Below are 17,495 nucleotides of genomic sequence, written 5' to 3'. Positions count from 1 at the left end.
AATTAACATAAATCATCCAGCTGCCTTCAGTTTTCAAAACAAGGAGACCCGGATTTTGGGTTGTACAAAAACATGTAGGAAACAAACGAAGAATGATCAAGCTTCTGACACAGTTGAGGCCCCAAAGCACAGCTGATGGCAGAGAATGTCCCCAGGTAAAGCAGTTTTAAATAATAGCATGGCCTAAATCACCTGTGATTAAAATTTGAAACACTGGGGGTAAGGTATTAATACTGCCACACTTGGACTTTCAGAAGTGCCTGCACAAGCAAGGCTAGTCAACCTTGCCAAGTTCCAGCTCCATCAGTCTAGGAAAGGAGATAATACTGTTCATTGTCAAACAAACAAACAAACAAACAAACAAGCACCTACAAACAGAGAATAAAAACTTAAAGGATGCACACAGTTTTCAGTTGTAGACTTTTATTTGTGCACAGAACAGGAATTGCTTCTCCAAGAATCTGCATAATGTGGACAGCTCTGCTCAATCTGCCAGCTCCACAAACATATTTTCTCGGTTCAGAGAAATCATGTAAAAATGCAAATAAAAAATAGGATTTTTTTACATACTAAAAATATAAAAATAAGAAACTTTCAAGGTAGCTCCAGTTTAACCATGAAGACAAGAATGACCATTGCAATAAAAACCGTCAGCTCCTCTGATTCTTCCCAAGCACTCATTGAATAGAAAGAGGTATTTGGTGCTGCAAATACCTAGAGTACTGTTCTGGAAAGAAAACTGGCACAGCTATGCAAGTAAGGCAACCAATGATTGAGAGACCTGGATCCAGGGGACACATGCTGGTTCACAGGTGCTGGGCTCCAAGTTGGATTTTGCTTGCTCGGTGATGCTGGCAGGACAACTGTATCCCTCTCACTCCAGGATAATTCCAACAGAGGCCAGGGCATCTATGGCCCACTGTGGGTAGCTGCTGATGTTGCCATACATGGTCTTCATGAAGTCCTGAACAAACTGTGGGAACCTCTGTTCAATGATACTCTCCCGGATTGAATGCATCAGGTTCAGCTGAAAAGAGGGGGAAAGACAGAGATGCCATCTCTTTAGCAGATGCGCTTCAAACACCATGCATGTAAACGTCGGCACAACTAGTCCCATGGAAGGCCCAACCACAATCAACAGGGGAAAACATACAACAAAGATGACATTGTAAACTCACGAGACTGAAGACTGAAGAGCTACCGAACAGCCTAGTTTTCCCAGCGTCTTACGAGAATCTTTCCCACCACCAAAAATGGTGCCAGGCTTTACTGCCTAATAGAAGAAAGCCTTAAGGCTACAAAAGGTGCACAAGATGGACCAACCTGGTATGCAATATTATGCACAGTAACATGGTGCATGGCAGCTGTGTCACTCCGGAAGAGAGCATTCAAGAACGCTCGGCTGTACCTGTCAAGAGACAAAATAAGGAACAAGAGAATGCTCTTGTGAGCCAAGACCTAAGGAAGGTAATCTACACACCAATGCTAGGAAGAATAAGAGGAAATCACCAAATCTTTCCTACCAAAGTAAACGCTAACAGCTACCCACTTTACCACAGGACAACAAAAGCAGCACTGGGAATTTCTCTCTGAACACTAATCTTTTGGAAATAGCTGCCAGCATTGTTGTGCTAGGGAGATAGTTTTCCTAGGTCCCACAATCCCTTCTTCTATAAAAGCCTTGATGTCTACAAAGGAGATTGTTGAGCAGTACTTCTGGATTCAACAGTTCATCAGAAGTGGGGGGCACGTAAATATTGGAGTAGGCCAGGGAGAAATCAAAGAAACACTCAGGTAGAGAACAATAAAAGGCCTACGGTACTTTAAAGACAGACAAATATGTGTAGCATGAAGCTCATGGGCAAGGGCCTTGATGTGAGAAACCTCCTGGAGAATGTTAGCTCAGCCTTGTTAAGATCCTTTGAAAGAGGCAAGGGAGCAGTTCACACTTCCCCTGACAACCTTCACCTCCCTGAGAACAATCAGAGCCTCCTTGTCTCAAGAAAGTGTATCTAGCTCATCAGCTTCATATGAGACTTCTGCAATAATTCTAACATAGCAACTATTAGAAATTAGGCTGCCTCTGCATTCTACGGTACAGACAAATTATGCCCAATTATCTATTCAGTCTCCTTCAGGAATGGTCTACCCAATTTTCTCCAGACCATTTTATCCTCCCTGTGGGGTGGCCTAAGAAACACAATTAATGTATCCGAGCTGAGTGAGGATCTGAACTTAAGTTGCCCTGGATCTAATCTGATCCCCCAACTACGATACAGGAAGTGTTCAGGAATGAGCATGGAATAAAACTACTGCTTCTCTTTCTTTCCATAGTTAAGTAACACTGAAGTAGACGAAGATACCATACTCAAATATTTTCTTCTTTGAAAGCACTAAAAGGTGGTTAAGGTGTGCCCAGATGTCATTGGTCCATGCTATTATCTTGGGTATATGCTATGAAAGGGATCTGACACAAACTTCTTAAAATGTATCAGAGGAGGTATCTTCTTATTCTGGATCCGCACATCCTTCCACAGTGGGGACATAGGTTTCCGGGTGGGAGTTGATCATAATGAGGGTTTGCCAAGCATGCCTTCCTCTTAGCATATTTCTCCCTTTTGTCCTGAGTTCAAACGTCTTCAAAGCCCATGACACCTTTGGTAAAGGCTGTTCACTAATTGGAGCACTCACAAGCCAGTGTTTCCCAGTTGTCTGTTTTTATACTACATTTTTAAAGATGTGCCTTTAAACCTCTTTTGTTGACCACTAGCATTACGCTTTCCACTGTTAAGTTTGGAATAGAGTAGTTGCTTTGGAAGATGATAATCAGGCATCCACACAACATGATCAGTCCAATGAAGTTGATGTTGAAGAATCATTGTTTTGACGCTGGTGATCTTTGCTTCTTCCAATACACTGGCATTAGTTCGCCTGTCTTCCCAAATGATATAATCTTATATTGGCTGTACTGGTTTACTTACATAACTGGTCATGGGCCAATATATTGTGATTCCCGCACCCATTCCTCCCATCCCTGTCAACCCAATGCCTGAGGATGATTGCTCTGCTCAGAGTTGCACTGACAAAACTCAGCAAGAAAGCTGCAGCACAGATATATTTTCTACGACTCTGCTTCCCTGATTCCACCTTTAAAAGTATACCTCAGGCCCTCAGCAATAGATGAAAAATGGTCTGCCTTCCAACAAAGGAATCAGTCTTTGCAAAGGGCAAATCTGAGTTTTTTAAAAAAACAACCACCATCCCTGAAGCTCACCAACCTCTGGCATGTGGGACAATCACAGTTCTCATCAATGGGCCGAAAATCCTTGGCATATTGCTTGTTCTTCAGCTGCAGGGAGCCCCAGGGGACCAAGGCTGAACCAAAGCGCTGGAAGTTGAAAGTGCAAAAATGTCAGCAGCCAGGAGATTCAGGGGAACACAAACAGCACTCATCAGTCTTTACTGATGGGGTTTCAAAACACTTCACTGCTTTGAATAGTGCTGCCATCCCAGGTTATATGTTCTTCCACCGTGTAGTGAAGTGGCCCTCCTCCCCCCCCCCTTGCCAGTGGGCCCACTACCAGTTTCCCCTGCAGCCAACACAGCTACTTACTGCAGTCCTCGTAGGGAAGACACAGTCAAACATATCGCAGCCCAGAGCCACACACACCACCAGGTCAGTAGCATAACTTCATGAGAAATGGAGAGAGACACATCAGGTGATGAAGATGCTGCAAGTGTACCCACCGTCTATGACACAGCCTGGCCCAATCAAGAATGCGCAGCCTTCTAATGGCAGAGATGGGAACATTTTCGTGGTAAGCTTGTGCCCAGAAATTGTCAGGGTGAGCACAACTGCCAAGGGGACTGACTTGAAACGGTCAAGTCATTCTGGTTGAAGGAGAAAGAGGGATGGTTGTAATGGTTTGAGAATATAGTACAGGCAACAACCATTTTGCAAAGGGGATCAGTTCCCAGTGTGTTGGCAGAGCACATATAAGCGCCCCCACCCCTGTTCCACCCTTTTAGTGACGTGTTTAGTGATGTTTATGGATCACTTTCAGGTTTGGAGCCATGAATGCAATTGTGCATCATTCAGGTGCATGTTAATTGGTCGTTTCCTCTAGCTGGTCACATTACCAGCAGAAATCCATTTTGACATGTTCCTGCTGGAGTCTAAAGGACAATTATGTCCCAGGCACCAATATGCTTTGCCTGAAGTGTGTCACTTGCTCCTACCCCACTCCCATGAGATAGCGAGGCTTGTTCCTGGGGAGATGATTCGTACTGAGATCTACCATCCTCCAGAAGTGATCTTTGGCCTCGCCACCACTCAGGCCCCCAATGGCAAAGCCCGGCACGTCTCGTTTAGTCATTTCTAGCCGAGAGGGAGGAGAAGAGAGAAACAGAGAGACAGAGAGAGGGGAAAGGGAGGTAGCTGTAAGAATTGTGAACTTCTACTTCTAGGGAAGCATCATCCTAAGGAAACTCAGACAAGAATGCCAACAGACCACCCCCTCCACAGTTGCTGCTGTGAATGTTTGAAGTACTATTTATTTACTAGCAACCTCGAACCCAGTGTTGCTCAGGAATTCTGTACCATTTTTAAAAGTTCAATCCACCATCTTGATTCAAAATGGTCTCATATTGTATCGAAACATCGACAAAAACCTGTTCCTTGGTCTCAAGACCATGATGCAAAATCAAGTTACAATGTCTGAGAAGGTACCCAAACGTACAGTGAACAGAAGAACAACTTTCCAAAATATATAGTAGATTCTCAGCTTGGGAAATAAGCCACAAATCCACCATCTTCTTCCTTTTCCAAATGAATGACGAAAATATAAAAGCGGTTCTTGGAATTGTTGTATTTGTAGAAAATTATCCTAGCCTGAGGCTCCTAGAACACTACATAAGTTATAATAGGAATAAGGAATACTACATAAGAACCCTTCTGCAATTCCCCTGGTGTCTTTTTAGGCTTTTATAAACAAAGCAACTGATCATTCTTAGGAGGAAAGGCCATATTTAATATTTCCTCTTCCATTTCTTACTGTTAACATCACACCAGAACCAAAATAGCCTAAACAGCATGTGAGCAATTTTGTCATGAATTTACAATCTCTCTGGGTAAAAATTTCACCACTGCAAGTGAAACTTTACCTAATTAGCCGATCAATTAATGTCTGCAACTCTGGTTTGCAACTTTAGCAATCAGTGACTGAAGCTTTTCTTGAATTGGTAGACTTGTGGCCAGAAACTGAAACACCTCAGGGCTGGGAAACTGAGATCAACAGAAGGTGACTGCCCTCATGAGACTCCCTGTGGATATGAATTTCAGCAAAACTCTCTTTGGTCTTGCCCTCAAATATGAATAGCTTCAAACTGGGACCAGAAGTTGTTTGTGGACAAAGCCCATAAAAAAAAAAATTACCTTCCAGACACTTAGATCGGAGGGAAGGATCCAGTCCACCCTGGATAATAGCAAATAAATTCTGCTGGCCAGGCTTGGTATGTGCTGCAATACATCTGTCCAGCCAGCGAATGGACCTGCAACAGACAGATCTCCTGGTCAGTTAAGAAAAGGTAGCATTTGTCATATCATTCCACAGTCAGACATTACGTTACTCAGGGAGTTGCAAATGTAGGTGCATCAAACGTCCAGCATTAGTCATTCTAGAGGAGGCACCACAGCTCATTGCTTCTTACCACCCCTCAAGCATGCACTCCAAGTTGGCAGCTCAGCAGACAGGCAATGAGCCATGCTGACTTGAAATCTCACAATCTGGACTTGTAGTCTTATCCTTGGATAAGTGCAGGAGCTGATTTTGGGGGGAGTTTGGGGAGGGGGATACAGGGCTTAACCTAGCACAAATTTGACATTAACTCAGGTGACTTCTACCAGCGCAGAATGAAGTTTGTGTTTAAAACAAATCAAAGGAGCTTTTACAGTCATATGACATTTGTATAATTTCATCTGCTCATGCTTAACATACAGAATTGAGATGTAGTAAACAAAGATTCCATGCCTAGACAAGCAAGGCAGGCCAAAAGACTGTGTGAGTAAGCACCACAGAAGTCAGTGGCACAGAGAAGCTGAGTTGGGATGAACAGGCAGATCGACACAACACACAAAGCAAACCTGAACATGGCTTCTTCTACCCGGGGGCCGCTAACTGTGCTGCTGACCACATCATCTAACTGCATCATGATGTCAGAGCCTAAGGAAGAAAAATGCAATGTATGTCAGCAAAAGCAAATGAGATCAGTCCACACCACAGATTTCAAATTTATTAATTTAAAACAAGACATTCTCTCAATTTTTGTCCTAAAGGCTAATTAAAATATTTAACACAGAAGTAGCATAGAGCCAATTGTCCAACCGGCTGTCCCACTGTACTTTTACTAAAAATAAGCAAGCTTATCTCAGTTAACACTGAGCAGAGGCAGGCATCTCTAAGATATTAGTGAAAATTTCGTAATACTGTAAACTCAAACACTTCTTAATACTCAAAGAAACTAAGGTACTTTTCTTTTAGGAAAGCCAATTGCATACAAATTGGTTTTTTTAATTTCAATGAATTTAAAAATAATTCAGGAATTTAGGGTCTTTTTTCATCTACTTCTATTTCAGAAAAGTCTTAAGTAGATGTTAAAATTCTGAAAATCAGTACAAGCGGCTCTACATTTTGCTAACTGAAAAGCCTCCCTGCCTCTCTCTCTCCCAACAGCATTTTAAAAAAACCCTTGATATGGTATGGTGCTGTTCTATAGAACTGGGATGAAGTTAACCATAATAGTTTTTTTGAGATCCCTGCTCCACTTTCTGACCTCCACCCAGTAGTAAATGCCAGGATGGAGCTAAAGAAGGCGCTCAGAATCATCTCATTATTTACTACTTATGATTTCTGATTTCTGGGCTCTTTAGGTGAATTTTAATAGCCCATTGTGGATTATTACCCAAAGTTACTCAGGTTACAAAATGCTTTCATCTCACTGGTGCCTCATTTGAGATCTTCAGTGAAGATTCACCATTAACTCAAACAGAAGGGTCACCACCAGAGTGACTGGTTGCCTCCCTCTGAAGTTCTATGTCTATGTGGAATTTCAAAGCAGGGAAACAGCTGTGGCAGGAGAAGAATGTCTGTAGTATGAAGCACCAGTCAATTCAGCAGGTGGCATTATGCAAGACAGAATAGTTACCAAGAGCATTTTGTATTTCAATGGATTTCTCTGGAGTCAGCAGAATCTCCTTGCCATCATAAGGAGAACGGAAGCACACTCCCTCCTCTGTCACCTTAGACAGCTCCACCAGAGAGACCATCTGGAACCCACCGCTATCCTGCAGGAAAACAGTGACACTATGAACAGACCTGAAATAAGCAAAATTATTCTGTTCTGGTGCTCTGCTCCCATAATTGCCAGAAGAGCAAGGCATTCATTTGACTACAAAGGCCTGAGAAGAATTGGGATGAATTAAAGAAAAACCATTTGTGCTTCAGCTATAGTTATTTAGTGTTCTGAACTTCTGTGTTTGAACACATCCTTTCAACACTCCAGCAGCAACTGGTACACTCACTTCTATTCCTGGTGAGGTGAACAGTTCAAAACAATTTGTGCAAAACCACACAGAGAATCTGTGGCAGAAAAAGAGTCACTGCTTTCTCCCAACAAGAAGCTCAGGCAGCAGCATATATTGCTCACTAGAAGAATGAATAAGTGAAGAACATTCCTTTTCTCTCAATCTCTCCAGCTATGGAAAATATTCAGTTTGAAAGTGTATCTGCTTTGCGTGTTCTAAACTAACATTCAACTGAGCGTGTTCTAAACTAACATTCAACTGAGCAGTGAGTCTCCCAAGTGCTTGAAGTGTTTCTGTAAGACATGTGCCCCGGCTGCCACAATGCCTAGATTCCTGCCATCTCTCATTAGCCATGGCTTCTTATTTTTGCCAACAGACGATGGTTGGTTTTCCAGTGGCAAGTGCTTTAATTAGTCCCTTCAATACTCACCGTGAGCAGGTTTCGTGACCAGTTCATAAAGCCATGGAGCCCATTGGCTTTTTGGATAAGCTCTGGTCCCTAGAGAAGGATAAAAGGTTATAATCAGTGCCTAACATAGCTAGTGCCAAAGACCCCCACCACTGATGCCAGGCATCAAAACTTTCCTCTCATAATCTGGCATATGACCAAGCTAAAAACAGCAACAGCACAAGGTCAGACCCTTAACATTCAGACACTGTGCCTGCAGCAATATTCAGAGCAGGATGCTCCCAACAAAAGGGCACATAGGGGAGAACAAACCAAAATACAGGAGAGATGCTGCAATAAATTGGCTATCAGACTACACCATGAAACAGAAAGTGCTTGGTTGGAATCTCACATCTGCTTTTCTTTCTCTCTTTGTAGCTACCCATCTGCAATGTGTAGATATCACCTAACAGGGCTGTCGAAGGAATACAATAAGACCAAGTGTGTGAAGTATTTTTAAAACCTAAAATACCATGTAAACATTAATTATCTTCCTTCTCATTTGTTCTGCAAGACCTTCTCCGTTTTGCTTTTGGCTGGAGTGTGAAAAAGGAGTATCTGAAAAGAGAGCTGAGAAAAGGGTATCCTTTGGCTTGTTCCAACCCTGGAATCTCACTTGCCTGGCTTCCAAGGAGAGCAGGAACCACCTCAGCAAACATCCCTCAGTATAGGCCTGTACTCTGTACTAGATTTCTTAAAAACCGGTACCGTGGCCAAGCTTATGCAAAAGGTTTGTCCTTTGGGGCTCTGATTACTTAATACTAAGAGAAAGACATGCTCAGAGCTATTCCTGTATTGAACGAAGCATTGTGTCCGCTGATTAACAGAGTGTGTCAAAGATGTAAGAAAAAATGAGAGGGTATCTCACAGTCCTGTTGGATTCTATTGACCAGATTTATTGGTTCAGATAAAAACCATTTTTGAATTTGGAATAGCTTAGAAATGATAACTACTCATAGAAATAAAAGACTTCAATAAAGCTGTGGCTAGACACCAGCACGTCTGTCCCCATATAAAAGGCAGCAGTAGAGAAATTCATGCTCTTTTTAATCCAAGTATTCTTCTGTGTGAAGCTTTTTAATTTAAACATCTAAAAAACAACCCTACCTATGCAGATTTCCAATGCTCATGCATTATTGCAAGGCTGTGGGGAGCTGAAGTTCAATGGTTCACAACAACCCTGCAATATAGTCCCATGTTTATATCAACATTGCAAATCAAAGCTGGGCATGTACAAGGCTGGTTTGGATTCTGAAGCCAAAAACTTCCCAAACAAAAAACACCTCTCAGGCTTTAGGAACGGCCAACCTACTTAAAACTTCCAGGCTTCTCTGTTCAGTCTGGTGGGAATTTGCAGGCTCAAAAACATTTGCAGATTTAAAAACATCCACTTTTCCCTCTGGCAGCTGTAAATCTCTGGGACAAGTAACTTTTTAAATATTCATCTCGGCCCATTTGACCCTCGACTTTTGTTACTTATAACTTAAAACATTCCAATCATTTCTATAACAGCATAGAATAGCAACTAATAAAATGAATTTCAATAGTGACAAATGTAAGGTTCAATACTTAGGCAACAAGAACCAGCTGCTGCACAAATATAAGATGGGGGACACCTGGCTTGCCAGTACTGAAAGGACCTAAGGCTCTTAGTAGAACACAAGCTTAACATGAGTCAAAAGTGTGATGCCACAGAAAAAAATGCTAATGCTATTGTAAGGCTTCATCAACAGAAGTATAGTGTCACGATCAAGGGAAGTAATAGTACCTTTCTATTCTACCTTTGCCAGACTACATCTGGAGTACTGAGTCCAGTTCTGGGTGCCACAGTTTAAGAAGGATATTGACAAGCTGGAATGTATGCAAAGGAGGGCAAACAAGATGATAAACAGGGTGTGGAAACCAAGCCTTATGGGGATGGGTTGAAGGAGTATGTTTAGTGGAGACCGAGTGGAGTTATGAAAACCAGCTTCAACCGCCTAAAGGGCTGTCCTATGGAAGATAGAGCAAGCTTGTTTTCTTCTGCTCTGGAGACTAAAACCCAAACCAGTGGTTTCAAATTATAAGAAAGGAGATTCTGACCGAACAGTGGTTGACAGTGGAATGGACTCCTGCAGGGGGTAGTGGACTTGCATTCTTTGGAGGTTTTTAAGCAGAAACTGGATTGGCACCTGTCTTGTATGATTAAGCTAAGATTCCTGTATTGCAGGGGATTGAAATAGAGGACCCTTGGGGTCTCTTCCAACTCTACAATTCCACGATTCTCTATTATCAGCAACTGTTACGGCCTTGTGTTTTGCACTTACAAAATATTTGTTTTGAAACTCTTAATTCTAATAAACGGCTCAGGACCACAGTATCTGAAGGACGGCCTCTTTCCATATGAACCTACCCAGAACCTGAGATCATCTTCTGAGGCCCTCCTTCATATGCCTCCTTCTCAAGAGGTCCAGAGGGTGGCAACACGAGAACGGGCCTTTTTTGCAGTGGCTCCCTGTCTGTGGAATGCTCTCCCCAGGGAAGTTCATCTAACGCTTTCATTATACACCTTTAGGCGCCAGGCAAAAACGTTGCTTTCTAACCAGGCCTTTGGTTGACCTGATGGACAACCTATACCCTTTTAAAATGTGGCTCTTTTTTGGGAGGGTGTTATTGGGTTATTGTTTTTATTTTTATTTTATATACTGTACTGTGATATTTTCTGTGAGCCACCCTGAGACCTCTGGGTACAGTGGTACCTCGGGTTAAGTACTTAATTTGTTCCGGAGGACCGTTCTTAACCTGAAACTGTTCTTGACCTGAAGCACCACTTTAGCTAATGGGGCCTCCTGCTGCCACTGCGCCACCGGAGCACAATTTCTGTTCTCATCCTGAAGCAAAGTTCTTAACCTGAGGTACTATTTCTGGGTTAGCGGAGTCTGTAACCTGAAGTGTCTGTAACCCGAGGTACCACTGTATAGGGCGGTATATAAATTCAATCAATAATAATAAAAATAAATAATAAAAAGTATCTATTTTTTAAATTAAAAAACCCCCAAATACTGCAATCACTGTAATTGAACTGATTTGATTTGTTTTGTTGTGTTTCATGATGGGCGTAAAGCCGAATAAACATTTTCTTGTTGTTGTAATTGAACTGAATATTGGGTGTCCCCCCCCTGAAAATAGGATGGGGGGGGAGGAGAATTCCACTGAGAGTAGGAAACGTCTTCGCAGTCTTTAGTAGAAATACAGTGGTACCTCGGGTTAAGTACTTAATTCGTTCCGGAGGTCCGTACTTAACCTGAAACTGTTCTTAACTTGAAGCACCACTTTAGCTAATGGGGCCTCCTGCTGCCGCCCCACCGCCACTGTGCAGTTTCTGTTCTCATCCTGAAGCAAAGTTCTTAACCTGAAGCAATATTTCTGGGTTAGCGGAGTCTGTAACCTGAAGCGTATGTAGCCCAAGGTAGCACTGTAAATGGCAGGTCAAGGTTTGAGGGGGGGGGTGTTGGGGGGGGTCGTCTTACTCACGGGGCGCATGCCCAGATGGTAGGTGTTCCCCAAGCACAGGCGGCACCCGAGCGCGTCCAGCTGCGTCGCGGTGAGGCCCTTCATGGTTCCCTGAGTACCGACTGGCATGAAGACCGGGCAGTTGACGGAGCCGTGCGGCAGCCGCAGCTCGCACGCGCGGGCCTTGCTTCGCCCGCATTCCGCCACCACGCGCAGCGACAGGGCCGGCGCCGCCGCCATAGCAACCAAGCCGCCCTCTCCCCCGCGCCAACGCGGCCTGTCACGTGACGCGGCGTTGTGAGGGGCGGGGCTAAAGGATGGATTTTTAACTCTTCTACATACCCCGACGTCCACCTATAGAGATACAAAGGATCTCCGGTTCTGAGGGGCCCGACGCTGTTCATTGGACTAGTTCCAGCGCCCGCCCCTTGACGCCGGAACGTTATTGGCCGCGCCTGCATTAATGCCCCTAGAGATACGAAAACTCAGAGGGTAGAGGTGGATAACTGCGGAGGCGACTCTGTAGGAACCAGGGGCAGCAAAAAACAACAACGAGCAGGCCCGATTGATATCTTTAGATTGGCAAAGATTTGTGGTATACAAACATATAAATAAGAGGAACAAAAATAAGAACCGCTAAAAACATAGACTGTACAGTATATATATATGTGTGTGTATGTGTGTCTTACTATCGTTATAATAATAATCGCTTAAAACATACAGTATAATATTAAAATCTATTAAATTATATTATTAGTTAATTGATTTTATTAATTATATTATATGTTTAAAAATATATGCATAATCAATAATAATAGTAATAGTAATAATAATTTTATTATTTATACCCCGCCCATCTGACTGGGTTTGTACTCAAACCATACAAAGAATTAGAATGAAATCACAACGGCATCAGCCCTTTCAAAGGTGACAAAAGAGGATGCAAATTTGTAAGCACGAAAAGCGGCACAGAAATCGAATCAATCAATCAATTTGCATAAAATTTCCTTATTTACGCATATTGATACATTACTATAATTTACATGGAAATACCCTACATCTCACTAACTCAGAGGGAGATGTGAACAGCTGACTTATATTTTGAACAGCAAGAAAGAGGACACATTTGCCGACTTTTACTTTTAACTATGGATCGCTATGACAACTCTCATTTTATGTACCCATTAAAAAGAGGACGTGTCCTGGAAAAAGAGGACATATGGCAAACATAAATGCCTGCTTAGTCTGCCAAAATGCCTGCTTAGTCTGCCATCTAGCCGCTGGTGATGAGCAATTTCAAGGCCTCCGCTCTCCTTGTTTAAGCTTCTTTACCTTTAAACCAAACTTAAACTGAACAGCTCTTCAAACAGAGGATTGTTTTTCAAAGAGAGAACTGGAAAATAGAGCACACAAGCCATCCAACTAAGAGTGTGCCCCTCATAATAATAATAATAATAATAATTTTTATTACCATGTTCTGTATGCACAGTTTTTCATCTAAGGCAAGCAAGAGGCACTCAAGAGTTACATTTCAGACAGGAGGGAAATCACTTGAGAAGAGTGTAAAGCAGGACTGGTGAGAGGTGTGCCTGGGAAGAGTCCCGAGGGCCAAGTAGAGGCATGAAGGGCCACATTCCCCACTCACCAGCCCTGAGGTCACCACCCCTGATTTATAAGAATCCAACCATCTGAGTGACCTTGTGAAAGTGACATGTAGAATAGGACCCCCCAAACTTTTCTGAACAGTGGGAACATCTGAAATCTTGAGAAAGAATTGTAGGCAACACCACAACATTGCTGCTATGCAGGCAACAGTAGTCACAAAATGGCTGCTGTGGGGCTGTGGCCAATTACAAAATTTACTACTGTGACAGAGCCCTTATTCCACACAAGGGAGACAGGTGAGGCTAAAAGACAAGTCATTTTCCCATGAAACTGAATATCAGACAGAGGAAGGCTAAGCCCAAATAACAAAACATCAGTTTCACGGAAAGTGAACTGCTCTGCTATCCATTTCATTGCTGCTTTAACGTAAGAACACTGATTTCACCTAATGTTTTGGAGAGGGTAAATTTTTAGCAAAGTGCACAAAAGTACGTCAAACGTTATGCAGATGTTGTGGTAATACAGAATTGGTTTCCAAAAACTTGGAATGGTGTCGGGGGGTGGGGTTATTGGTTTGTTTCGTTGTTTTATGATGTATTTTGTCTTCTCATTTTGTTGTTGTTGAACGGCCTTAGGATCTTTGAACATTAACACTTTCCCCCTCCATCTTTGTGACTATTCTGTGTTTTTGTTTGTTTGTTTCTCTGTACAGTGGTACCTAGGGTTACATACGCTTAAGGTTACATACGCTTCAGGTTACAGACTCCGCTAACCCAAAAATAGTGCTTCAGGTTAAGAACTTTGCTTCAGGATGAGAACAGAAATTGTGCTCTGGCAGCGCGGCGGCAGCAGGAGGCCCCATTAGCTAAAGTGGTGCTTCAGGTTAAGAACAGTTTCAGCTTAAGTACAGGCCTCCGGAACGAATTAAGTACTTAACCCGAGGTACCACTGTATTACTACTTCTGTGTCGTGTGTTTCTCTTCTCTCTCTCCCACCCACCTTGACCGAGTGGGAAATACATATGGTAGCTGTTCCATCTGCATAGCAGCTATGCATCTCCACTCCCATTATAATTGGCATATAGGACTGCTTGGTAAGTGTACATAATGGAAAATAAGAAGGAAATAATGACTCAGCTGTATCCAACAACATAACTGTGCAACTGTAACAACTTCCACTAGTGCAGGGGAATTTATCCCACCTGTGCATCATGCCCAAAATCAGCTCTGGGGTCATCCCCACTTTGTGGCAGATTTGGTGGGTGTGGGTGGTGCCCAGTGACTGGGGAGTTTCTATTACGCAAGCAGAACTTTACCCACAAGATTTACCCACACTGGAGGAATGGCACACGCAGTTGATGGACTACATGGAACTGGCCGAAATGACTGGCAGAATCCGAGACTTGGGAGAAGAAACAATTGAGGAGGACTGGAAAAAATTTAAAATCTATTTGGAAAAATATTATAAGTTGTGTGAATCTTAAAAAACGCACCTTTTAGGAAAATCTAGCTTCAGTAATGTTAAATTAAAGAAATGGAAATTAAGGTACAAGAAGTCAGAGATAGAATAATGAAACAACTTTATTGTGTTAAAATGAAAACGTACATGATTTGGGTCATAATATATTTGAAATTGGGTAACATGATAAAATGGAAGATACAATAAGTATTGAAACAAGTTAACAAATTGCAGATGTTATGTATCACAGAGAATGCAGGGTTGGGAGGACGCGGGGAAGTCCAGTAGATTTGGAAAAAAGAACAAGAAAACTTGTAACTTTCTTTTTTTGCTTTTATAATATGCTCTTTGTTCTTTTTTCTGTATTTCATAAAACTAATAAAAAATATTATAAAAAAAAAGAACTTGTCCTCCTTGCGCAATGTCTTGGTTGCATTCAGCTCACTTAGCACCCTGCACAAGAGTCAACACAGAGCAATATAAAAGAAAGCTTGGAAACTTCTTGATTTGCCAGAAATGTATGCTCAGCTTGAAGGCTTTTTGTGCTGCCATGTATTGGATGTCAAACTTTTAGAAACAAACAAACAATCAATCAAAGAAACAAAAACACATGCCTCATGATACTTACAAAAGATTGTCACAGAAACTGGGAATGGTTTTGTGGTTGATTCTGATAAATGATATATGTAAATGCTTTTGTCTCAGGTAGTCACAAGTAAATCAGTAACTGAACACAGCAAAACTATATTTATATGGGGTTTTTACAAGAGAGCAAGTATCCGCACCCTTTCATCTGCTCATTCAATTTCAAAATGCTTGCAAAGAAATGGACTTTGCTCGCACTGTATCAGGACCATTCTTTTCTCAGTTCATAATATGTTATACTGTAAAGAGGAGTCTGAATAAATCTACTTGAGATGTTGCAGCCATTACTAGAATGCATATGTTCCACATGTTCCACATTTTCCACATACCACACCAGCCCCATATTTTGTACCTGTTTGTTCTGTGTTTTTTTCATGTATTTTTTTTAAAGGTGATGATGATACACATTTTGTTATTGTGCTATGTACTACTGCTTGTACTATTTTGTAGCTTCACAGTAGTATCACGGTCATAAAACGTCCAAATTTTTGCAAGTTTGCTATCCTTTACTGTAAACTTTCACCAGCAGAAGTGGCTTCTTGGATCCATCAGTCTCATTCCTGATTCTCCATTTTGTGGCCATCAGCAAGCAGGGGAAAAGGCAAGCATTTATAGCATGACCCATTGCAAAATGCATAAATGCAGAAGCAAAGATGTATAGTTGTGTTGCCATGCAATTGTCAAGTACTGTACGACAGAGTACAGTACTTTCAATATTTTTATCCCACTACCCTCCACCCCGTGCTGTGGTACAGCTGTGCAGTGCATTATTTTGAAAATGTTCAATTGTAGCATCTTATGAAGGCACTGTAGGATATTGGTGGGTAGCCAGGGTGGTGATAAGAAACAACTTTTAATAGGGAAATGTTGAAGAAGCAGACCATGTATCTCAGTACCATTGCTAAAACCACAGCTGATAAAAAAATGTACATACACCTTGCTCCTCTCCTCTATATTGTGCAGCAAAAAGACCTGTTATCCTGGGGATAGAAGCAGCCCCAGTGTGATTGCATTTGTCCCTGGACCCCTAATTGGGAACCACTGGTCTAGAGAAACGACGGAGATCTGTAGAACAGTAAAATATGTATTAAAAATACCCTAAGAATGCTGATATGCCTACAGCAGGTGCAGACAGAATAAATTAAATTACTGAAGTGAGAATTCAGAGGTTGTGGATAATTGGATTCTTGTGACCATATGAAGGCAGAGTGATAAGACAACTTATTAGGTAATGTAACATTTTTTAAAGAACAAGTTTTTGTATCAGGGAGAAATGTAAAATAACAGCAAAAAATCGAAACTGTTTAGTAGCAATTTTGAGATAGCTTGTAGTAAGAATTGTACAGTTTTAAACTGACTTTTAATATGTTACAAAATTTGCAGCACTAAAATAGAACAAATTATTTCAGTGGCAAGTTGCATAGGAACACATATGGGTTAAAGTGCAACTGGATGGGAATGCTTTCCTGGTCCTGACCCAGTGGTGTAGCGTGGGTTGTCAGCACCCGGGGCAAGGCAAGTAATTTGCGCCCCCTAACCCCTAACCTGCGCTGCTGCCAGCTTATTCTTGCTGCTGCCTGGTCTGGTCCGGTGTGGTTCTCTCCCGCGCTCAGCGCTGCGCTGGGCGGCCACTGCGCTGTCCCTCCCCCAGATAGTCTCTCGCTCTCTCTCCGCACCGCAAGCCTGGCACCCACCCCCTCCACAGTGGGCGGCGACCCGGCGGATTGGATTCACACAGCCAGCACTGCAGTGAGAGAGAGTGAGTGAGCCAGGTGGGGGCAGAGAGCTGCGAGTGCGAGTGCACGCCCCCCCCCAAATGTTGCGCCTGGTGCGGCCGGCCCCCCTGCACCCCCCACGCTACGCCACTGCCTGAACCTGTGACTGCTCGTGAGGAGTGGAAGCACTGCACTTATTTGGAACTCTTGATTTTATCCCCCATCCCTGCTGCCATCAAGTATTGATCACAGTACTCACTTCCTGGTGAGTGTGCCTATAGCACTTGAGTGGACAGTACACTCCTATGCACACTAACATAGGAGTAAGGCCTACTCCCTGGTGCCACACTGTTTTTATTGTAATTATCTGCATGTTTTTTAATAGGTGTTAGGGTATATATCGATAGTGTTTTCGAGGTTACCAGCATGAGTTTGACCAAACTGCGGGAGGCAGTGGAGGACAGAGGTGCCTGGGGTTCTCTGGTCCATGGGGTCACGAAGAGTCGGACACGACTAAACGACTAAACAACAACAACAACAAAGGGTATAT

The 17,495-nt window shown here is 42.6% G+C and overlaps 1 protein-coding gene across 1 annotated transcript; it reads right to left on the bottom strand.

Annotated features, from left to right (window-relative positions):
• Positions 1–406: 406 nt before the first annotated feature.
• On the bottom strand, positions 407–11,915 carry QTRT1 (queuine tRNA-ribosyltransferase catalytic subunit 1). Its single transcript, XM_083719476.1, has 10 exons — positions 11,544–11,915; positions 8,013–8,081; positions 7,204–7,342; positions 6,143–6,221; positions 5,435–5,550; positions 4,240–4,378; positions 3,614–3,689; positions 3,279–3,388; positions 1,324–1,408; positions 407–1,027 (listed from the first exon to the last, which is right to left on the bottom strand). The coding sequence occupies exons 1-10, from the start codon at positions 11,760–11,762 to the stop codon at positions 875–877; spliced, it is 1,185 nt and encodes a 394-aa protein (XP_083575602.1). The 5' UTR covers positions 11,763–11,915; the 3' UTR covers positions 407–874.
• Positions 11,916–17,495: the final 5,580 nt, after the last annotated feature.

Source organism: Podarcis gaigeae (assembly GCF_964106915.1).
Source record: "Podarcis gaigeae genome assembly, chromosome: 17".
NCBI lineage: Eukaryota > Metazoa > Chordata > Lepidosauria > Squamata > Lacertidae > Podarcis > Podarcis gaigeae.
This window is presented reverse-complemented; position numbering and strand designations above follow the sequence as displayed.

What these genes read in the sequence shown, in the direction of transcription:
- QTRT1 (XM_083719476.1), bottom strand. Translation starts at nt 11,762, where the DNA reads ATGGCGGCGGCGCCGGCCCTGTCGCTGCGCGTGGTGGCGGAATGCGGG. An exon ending in CCGATCTAAGTGTCTGGAAG is followed by an intron (nt 4,379 to 5,434) that starts GTAATTTTTTTT and finishes CCTCTCGGCTAG; the next exon opens with AAATGACTAAACGAGACGTG. An exon ending in CGCTATCTCATGGGAGTGGG is followed by an intron (nt 3,690 to 4,239) that starts GTAGGAGCAAGT and finishes TTTCTCATGAAG; the next exon opens with TTATGCTACTGACCTGGTGG.